Source organism: Oncorhynchus tshawytscha, unplaced genomic scaffold, assembly GCF_018296145.1.
Source record: "Oncorhynchus tshawytscha isolate Ot180627B unplaced genomic scaffold, Otsh_v2.0 Un_contig_740_pilon_pilon, whole genome shotgun sequence".
In the NCBI taxonomy this organism is placed as follows: Eukaryota; Metazoa; Chordata; class Actinopteri; order Salmoniformes; family Salmonidae; genus Oncorhynchus; species Oncorhynchus tshawytscha.
This window is the reverse complement of record NW_024609694.1, coordinates 67,308-77,500: the sequence shown is the minus strand read 5'-3', so window position 1 is coordinate 77,500 and position 10,193 is coordinate 67,308. Positions and strand designations below refer to the sequence as shown.

The 10,193-nt window shown below is 43.9% G+C and overlaps 1 protein-coding gene across 1 annotated transcript in view; it reads right to left on the bottom strand.

Moving 5' to 3' along the window:
- The window catches only part of march1 (membrane-associated ring finger (C3HC4) 1), a 20,437-nt gene extending 17,987 nt beyond the window's left edge, over positions 1-2,450 (bottom strand). Inside the window, exon 1 of the mRNA XM_042316997.1 lies at positions 1,930-2,450. Within this exon, the coding sequence (XP_042172931.1) occupies positions 1,930-2,016 (87 nt within the window). The 5' untranslated portion in view covers positions 2,017-2,450. The remainder of the gene's footprint in view (positions 1-1,929) is intronic.
- Positions 2,451-10,193: the final 7,743 nt, after the last annotated feature.

Here is a 10,193-nt window from a genome sequence, read left to right as displayed (position 1 = left end):
TAATTAGACTCTTTAATTTTCACATTAGTAGAGGAGCAGTATACCCTGTTGCAAACAGTTTGACCTCTTTCAAAATAAATTATAAAATAGTTTGACAACCCTGTTTGTAAGCTTTTAAGTGGTGGGGTTTGCAAAACGGGTCAACTTTCAGCACCTCTATGTCCTAAATGGATGGAAGGTTTTGTTGAAATCAAAAGGAATGCTGTCAAAAAGGAATTGAATTCAAATAGATTTACCCTCAGGACAGAGAGCCAACACACACTACTGGGTACAGATAGGAAGTTATAGAATAACCCTCCCCTCAGGACAGAGAGCCAACACACACTACTGGGTACAGATAGGAAGTTATAGAATAACCCTCCCCTCAGGACAGAGAGCCAACACACACTACTGGGTACAGATAGGAAGTTATAGAATAACCCTCCCCTCAGGACAGAGAGCCAACACACACTACTGGGTATAGATAGGAAGTTATAGAATAACCCTCCCCTCAGGACAGAGAGCCAACACACACTACTGGGTACAGATAGGAAGTTATAGAATAACCCTCCCCTCAGGACAGAGAGCCAACACACACTACTGGGTACAGATAGGAAGTTATAGAATAACCCTCCCCTCAGGACAGAGAGCCAACACACACTACTGGGTATAGATAGGATGTTATAGAATAACCCTCCCCAGGACAGAGAGCCAACACACACTCAGGACAGAGAGCCAACACACACTACTGGGTATAGATAGGAAGTTATAGAATAACCCTCCCCTCAGGACAGAGAGCCAACACACACTACTGGGTATAGATAGGAAGTTATAGAATAACCCTCCCCTCAGGACAGAGAGCCAACACACACTACTGGGTACAGATAGGAAGTTATAGAATAACCCTCCCCTCAGGACAGAGAGCCAACACACACTACTGGGTACAGATAGGAAGTTATAGAATAACCCTCCCCTCAGGACAGAGAGCCAACACACACTACTGGGTATAGATAGGAAGTTATAGAATAACCCTCCCTCCCAACAGGACAGAGAGCCAACACACACTACTGGGTATAGATAGGAAGTTATAGAATAACCCTCCCCTCAGGACAGAGAGCCAACACACACTACTGGGTACAGATAGGAAGTTATAGAATAACCCTCCCCTCAGGACAGAGAGCCAACACACACTACTGGGTACAGATAGGAAGTTATAGAATAACCCTCCCCTCAGGACAGAGAGCCAACACACACTACTGGGTATAGATAGGAAGTTATAGAATAACCCTCCCTCCCCTCAGGACAGAGAGCCAACACACACTACTGGGTATAGATAGGAAGTTATAGAATAACCCTCCCCTCAGGACAGAGAGCCAACACACACTACTGGGTACAGATAGGATGTTATAGAATAACCCTCCCCTCAGGACAGAGAGCCAACACACACTACTGGGTATAAATAGGAAGTTATAGAATAACCCTCCCCTCAGGACAGAGAGCCAACACACACTACTGGGTACAGATAGGAAGTTATAGAATAACCCTCCCCTCAGGACAGAGAGCCAACACACACTACTGGGTACAGATAGGAATATATAGAATAACCCTCCCCTCAGGACAGAGAGCCAACACACACTACTGGGTACAGATAGGAAGTTATAGAATAACCCTCCCCTTCTTCTTCCCTTCCCTCTCCTCCCCCTCCTCCTCTCCTCTCCCTCCTCCTCTCGCTCCTCTCCTCCACCTCCTGCTCCTCCTCCCACCCTCCCCTCCTTATCTTTCCCTCTCTTCTCCTCCTCTCCTCACCCAGATCAACCTGCCCCCCACACACACACACACACACACACACACAGCAGATAGGACCCACAGTTCATTCAGAGAGCTCCACAGACTCTGTGTTCAGGTTAAGGTCAGGGCTAGGGGGTCAGAGGTTATAGGTCAGGGGCTTACCTCGGTCTTGTCTTTGGAGCGAGGGGCGCTCCGGCCGTTATTGGCCATCTCCCGAGCGGGGACCACGGAGATCTGCTGCACCGGCATCCTCACTGCGTTCCCAGATCTCTCCTCTCTCTGAACTCACTTCGTGTGTGTACAGCGGTTATCCACTCGGTGTTCCACAGGTCCGGAACTCGGAGAACAGAATAGCGGAATGGGATCAGGTCACCGTGGAAACGGACAGAAGGCTCTGGACGGCAGGGTGTCAGATCGTCATGCCAACTCAGAAGTCAACAACACCCCTCCACCCCCAGAGAGACGGAGAGAGGGAGGGAGAGAGAGATAATAGATTAATCTGAAACAGCTGTGATGGTAACTGGGGAGGAACAGGTGAGTGTCTGGCTGAGGGGGAGGAGACTCAGGGTGCTGGGTCAATCAGCATATGGCCCATCAGGCTTAACGCTCAAATTAGCCTGACTACTGATAATCAGCTTACACACACTGGTTACCTAGCCCTTAAAACAAGCCCAGTCCTTCCAGTTTGATGCTCAGTGTAGTCCAAAACGATCTCACCCAAACCAGCAGCGTAGACAGACATTTGTTGGCAGGTGGGCCCTAACCCTAACCCCAACCCTAACCAGCAAATGACAATCAGATGATCTAGAATGACAATCCGATGATCTAGAATGACATTCCGATGATCTAGAATGACATTCCGATGATTCAAGGGTTTTTCTTTATTTTTTACTATTTTCTACACTGCAGAATAATAGTGAAGACTTCAAAACTTAAAAAAACACATATGGAATCATGCAGTAACCAGAAAAGTGTAAAACAAATCAAAATATATTTTATGTGAGATTCTTCAGAGTAGCCACCCTTTCTTTGCCTTGATGACTTGTGAAGCTGGTTGAGAGAATGCCAAGACTGTGCAAAGCTGTCATCAAGGCAAAGGGTGACTACATTTAAGAAGAATTGTATACACTTTTTTGGTTACTACATGATTCCATATGTGTTATTTAATAGTTTGTCTTCACTATTATTCCACAATGTAGAAAATATCAAGAATAAAGAAAAACCCTGGAAGGAGTTTATTCGCTACACCCGCAATAACATCTGCTAAACACGTGTATGAGACCAATAACATCTGCTAACCATGTGACCAATAGCATCTACTAACCATGTGACCAATAACATCTACTAACCATGTGACCAATAACATCTGCTAAACACGTGTATGAGACCAATAACATCTGCTAACCATGTGACTAACATCTGCATGTGTATGTGACCAATAACATCTACTAACCATGTGACCAATAACATCTACTAACCATGTGACCAATAACATCTACTAACCATGTGACCAATAACATCTACTAACCATGTGACCAATAACATCTGCTAACCATGTGACCAATAACATCTACTAACCATGTGACCAATAACATCTGCTAACCATGTGACCAATAACATCTGCTAAACATGTGTATGAGACCAATAACATCTACTAAACATGTGTATGAGACCAATAACATCTACTAAACATGTGTATGAGACCAATAACATCTACTAACCATGTGTATGTGACCAATAACATCTACTAACCATGTGACCAATAACATCTGCTAAACACGTGTATGTGACCAATAGCATCTGCTAACCATGTGTATGTGACCAATAACATCTACTAAACATGTGTATGTGACCAATAACATCTACTAACCATGTGACCAATAGCATCTGCTAAACATGTGTATGTGACCAATAACATCTACTAAACATGTGTATGAGACCAATAACATCTACTAACCATGTGTATGTGACCAATAGCATCTGCTAACCATGTGTATGTGACCAATAACATCTGCTAACCATGTGTATGTGACCAATAACATCTGCTAACCATGTGTATGTGACCAATAACATCTGCTAACCATGTGTATGTGACCAATAAAATTTGATTTGATTTATGTGTCCAAACTTTTGACAGGTACTGTACATCTATATATTATGGACAAATCCGAACTGTTCACTCTGGGATAATCTGTGTCATCCAATGAGATGACGCGTAGCCGCGAGAAGTAGGGGCGCTGAGGGATCTACAGTACCCCCTGAAAATGTACATTCTTCACAAAAGTAGTGCACCGGGCCTTTAATAGTACTGTATTAGCGGACCGATATAGCGTCTGTTATTACAGGTAAAGATATTTTTTCAGCAACCCCACTCCCTTGGAAATACAATTTGAATAAAATATATATTTTTTAAAACAGCACCCCCACCACCAAACTACTTCCTGGGGACTATGAGATGACGGGGAAATTACAACCCCTCAACTACTTCCTGGGGCCATGAGATGACGGGGAAATTACAACCCCTGAACTACTTCCTGGGGCTATGAGATGACGGGGAAATTACAACCCCTCAACTACTTCCTGGGGCTATGAGATGATGGGGAAATTACAACCCCTCAACTACTTCCTGGGGCCATGAGATGACGGGTAAATTACAACCCCTCAACTACTTTCTGACAGGGAAATTACAACCCTCAACTACTTCCTGGGATTATGAGATGACAGGGAAATTACAACCCCTCAACTACTTCCTGGGGCTATGAGATGACAGGGAAATTACAACCCCTCAACTACTTCCTGGGGCTATGAGATGACAGGGAAATTACAACCCCTCAACTACTTCCTGGGGCCATGAGATGAGGGAAATTACAACCCCTCAACTACTTCCTGGGATTATGAGATGACAGGGAAATTACAACCCCTCAACTACTTCCTGGGGCTATGAGATGACAGGGAAATTACAACCCTCAACTACTTCCTGGGGCTATGAGATGACGGGGAAATTACAACCCCTCAACTACTTCCTGGGGCTATGAGATGACAGGGAAATTACAACCCCTCAACTACTTCCTGGGATTATGAGATGACAGGGAAATTACAACCCCTCAACTACTTCCTGACAGGGAAATTACAACCCCTCAACTACTTCCTGGGATTATGAGATGACAGGGAAATTACAACCCCTCAACTACTTCCTGGGACTATGAGATGACGGGGAAATTACAACCCCAAACTACTTCCTGGGGCTATGAGATGACAGGGAAATTACAACCCCTCAACTACTTCCTGGGATTATGAGATGACGGGTAAATTACAACCCCTCAACTACTTTCTGACAGGGAAATTACAAACCCTCAACTACTTCCTGGGATTATGAGATGACAGGGAAATTACAACCCCTCAACTACTTCCTGGGACTATGAGATGACGGGGAAATTACAACCCCAAACTACTTCCTGGGGCTATGAGATGACGGGGAAATTACAACCCCAAACTACTTCCTGGGACTATGAGATGACGGGGAAATTACAACCCCAAACTACTTCCTGGGGCCATGAGATGACGGAGAAAGTACAACCATAAACTACTTCCTGATGGGGAAATTACAACCCCTCAACTACTTCCTGACGGGGAAATTACAACCCCTCAACTACTTCCTGGGGCTATGAGATGACGGGGAAATTACAACCCCTCAACTACTTCCTGGGATTATGAGATGACGGGGAAATTACAACCCCTCAACTACTTCCTGGGATTATGAGATGACGGGGAAATTACAACCCCTCAACTACTTCCTGACAGGGAAATTACAACCCCTCAACTACTTCCTGGGATTATGAGATGACGGGGAAATTACAACCTCTCAACTACTTCCCGGGGCTATGAGATGACGGGGAAATTACTGGATAATTAGGGTTACCAGAAAACATACATAATCCATTGGATAATTAGGGTTACCAGAAAACATACATAATCCACTGGATAATTAGGGTTAGGGTTACCAGAAAACATACATAATCCATTGGATAATTAGGGTTACCAGAAAACATACATAATCCATTGGATAATTAGGGTTACCAGGAAACATACATAATCCATTGGATAATTAGGGTTACCAGAAAACATACATAATCCATTGGATAATTAGGGTTACCAGAAAACATACATAATCCACTGGATAATTAGGGTTACCAGAAAACATACATAATCCATTGGATAATTAGGGTTACCAGAAAACATACATAATCCATTGGATAATTAGGGTTAGGGTTACCAGAAAACATACATAATCCATTGGATGGTTAGGGTTACCAGAAAACAGAAAACATACATAATCCATTGGATAATTAGGGTTACCAGGAAACATACATAATCCATTGGATAATTAGGGTTACCAGAAAACATACATAATCCATTGGATAATTAGGGTTACCAGAAAACATACATAATCCACTGGATAATTAGGGTTACCAGAAAACATACATAATCCATTGGATAATTAGGGTTAGGGTTACCAGAAAACATACATAATCTATTGGATAATTAGGGTTACCAGAAAACATACATAATCCATTGGATAATTAGGGTTAGGGTTACCAGAAAACATACATAATCCATTGGATAATTAGGGTTAGGGTTACCAGAAAACATACATAATCCATTGGATAATTAGTCCGTTTTCATTTATTTTTGAGTTTGTCTGTATTAAAAGATATGACATTTTTACACACGGTATAATGGAATGATGTGATTGCATTTTTCAATCCTGCTCCACTTGTCGCCTCAAGACGATTGGTCAGACCACTAAGTCTTGCTTTATTACGTGCTTCACTGCTTTGATTGGTGCAACTAGAAACCACAAGCACGGCTTTGAATGGTGCATCTAGAAACCACGAGCACGGCTTTGATTGGTGCAGCTAGACACCACAAGCACTGCTTTGATTGGTGCAGCTAGAAACCACAAGCACTGCTTTGATTGGTGCATCTAGAAACCACGTGCGTCTATCCTATAATGAACCAGAGTTCCCAAAAGACAATTCAACTTGTTTCCTTTTTATACACTGTTTTTAGGCCTCATCATTAGTCGAGTTAATTTAATATTGCTTAGTGACTACGGTTGGCATGTCCATGTCCAGACTGATATATACAGTAGACTAGCCCCCATATCAGAGTGAATACTACAGCCCCCATATCAGAGTGAATACTAGAGCCCCCATATCAGAGTGAATACTTCAGCCCCCATATCAGTGTGAATACTTTAGCCCCCATATCAGAGTGAATACTTTAGCCCCCATATCAGTGTGAATACTAGAGCCCCCATATCAGTGTGAATACTAGAGCCCCCATATCAGTGTGAATACTAGAGCCTATGTTTAACATTATACAGTGAGACTAGCCCTCATATCAGTGTGAATACTATAGCCCCCATATCAGTGTGAATACTAGAGCCCCCATATCAGTGTGAAAACTACAGCCCCCATATCAGTGTGAATACTTTAGCCCCCATATCAGAGTGAATACTACAGCCCCCATATCAGACTGAATACTACAGCCCCCATATCAGAGTGAATACTAGCCCCATATCAGTGTGAATACTACAGCCCCCATATCAGTATGAATACTACAGCCCCCATATCAGATTGAATACTACAGCCCCCATATCAGAGTGAATACTACAGCCCCTATATCAGAGTGAATACTACAGCCCCTATATCCGTGTGAATACTACAGTCCCCATATCAGAGTGAATACTACAGCCCCCATATCAGAGTGAATACTACAGCCCCCATATCAGAGTGAATACTACAGCCCCCATATCAGAGTGAATACTACAGCCCCCATATCAGAGTGAATACTACAGCCCCCATATCAGTGTGAATACTACAGCCCCCATATCAGTGTGAATACTACAGCCCCCCTATATCAGTGTGAATACTACAGCCCCCATATCAGTATACTACAGCCCCATATCAGAATGAATACTTTAGCCCCCATATCAGTGTGAATACTAGAGCCCCATATCAGAGTGAATACTACAGCCCCCATATCAGAGTGAATACTGCAGCCCCCATATCAGTGTGAATACTACAGCCCCCATATCAGAGTGAATACTACAGCCCCCATATCAGAGTGAATACTACAGCCCCCATATCAGAGTGAATACTACAGCCCCCATATCAGAGTGAATACTACAGCCCCCATATCAGAGTGAATACTACAGCCCCCATATCAGTGTGAATACTACAGCCCCCATATCAGTGTGAATACTACAGCCCCCATATCAGTGTGAATACTACAGCCCCCATATCAGAGTGAATACTACAGCCCCCATATCAGTGTGAATACTAGAGCCCCCATATCAGTGTGAATACTACAGCCCCCATATCAGTGTGAATACTGACAGCCCCCATATCAGTGTGAATACTACAGCCCCCATATCAGAGTGAATACTACAGCCCCCATATCAGAGTGAATACTACAGCCCCCATATCAGTGAATACTACAGCCCCCATACTACAGCCCCCATATCAGTGTGAATATCAGTGTGAATACTTTAGCCCCCCATATCAGTGTGAATACTAGAGCCCCCATAGAGTGAATACTACAGCCCCCATATCAGAATACTACAGCCCCCATATCAGAGTGAATACTACAGCCCCCATATCAGAGTGAATACTACAGCCCCCATATCAGTGTGAATACTACAGCCCCCATATCAGAGTGAATACTACAGCCCCCATATCAGAGTGAATACTACAGCCCCCATATCAGAGTGAATACTACAGCCCCCATATCAGTGTGAATACTACAGCCCCCATATCAGTGTGAATACTACAGCCCCCATATATCAGAGTGAATACTACAGCCCCCATATCAGTGTGAATACTACAGCCCCCATATCAGAGTGAATACTACAGCCCCCATATCAGAGTGAATACTACAGCCCCCATATCAGAGTGAATACTATATCAGCCCCCCCCATATCAGAGTGAATACTACAGCCCCCATATCAGTGTGAATACTACAGCCCCCATATCAGTGTGAATACTACAGCCCCATATCAGAGTGAATACTGCAGCCCCCATATCAGAGTGAATACTACAGCCCCCATATCAGTGTGAATACTACAGCCCCCATATCAGTGTGAATACTACAGCCCCCATATCAGTGTGAATACTACAGCCCCCATATCAGTGTGAATACTATCAGTGTGAGCCCCCCCCATATCAGTGTGAATACTAGAGCCCCCATATCAGTGTGAATACTACAGCCCCCATATCAGTGTGAATACTATCAGCCCCCATATCAGTGTGAATACTACAGCCCCCATATCAGAGTGAATACTACAGCCCCCATATCAGTGTGAATACTACAGCCCCCATATCAGAGTGAATACTACAGCCCCCATATCAGAGTGAATACTACAGCCCCATATCAGAGTGAATACTACAGCCCCCATATCAGTGTGAATACTACAGCCCCCATATCAGAGTGAATACTACAGCCCCCATATCAGAGTGAATACTAATACCCCCATATCAGAATGAATACTTTAGCCCCCATATCAGTGTGAATACTAGAGCCCCCATATCAGAATATACTGCAGCCCCCCCCATATCAGTGTGAATACTACAGCCCCCATATCAGAGTGAATACTACAGCCCCCATATCAGAGTGAATACTACAGCCCCCATATCAGAGTGAATACTACAGCCCCCATATCAGTGTGAATACTACAGCCCCCATATCAGTGTGAATACTACAGCCCCCATATCAGAGTGAATACTACAGCCCCCATATCAGAGTGAATACTACAGCCCCCATATCAGAGTGAATACTACAGCCCCCATATCAGTGTGAATACTACAGCCCCCATATCAGTGTGAATACTACAGCCCCCATATCAGTGTGAATACTACAGCCCCCATATCAGTGTGAATACTAGAGCCCCCATATCAGAAATACTTTAGCCCCCATATCAGTGTGAATACTAGAGCCCCCATATCAGTGTGAATACTATAGCCCCCATATCAGAGTGAATACTACAGCCCCCATATCAGTGTGAATACTACAGCCCATATCAGAGTGAATACTACAGCCCCCATATCAGAGTGAATACTATCAGCCCCCCCATATCAGTGTGAATACTACAGCCCCCATATCAGTGTGAATACTAGAGCCCCCATATCAGTGTGAATACTAGAGCCCCCATATCAGTGTGAATACTTTAGCCCCCCATATCAGTGTGAATACTAGAGCCCCCATATCAGTGTGAATACTACAGCCCCCATATCAGTGTGAATACTACAGCCCCCATATCAGTGTGAATACTAGAGCCCCCATATCAGTGTGAATACTACAGCCCCCATATCAGTGTGAATACTTTAGCCCCCCATATCAGTGTGAATACTACAGCCCCCATATCA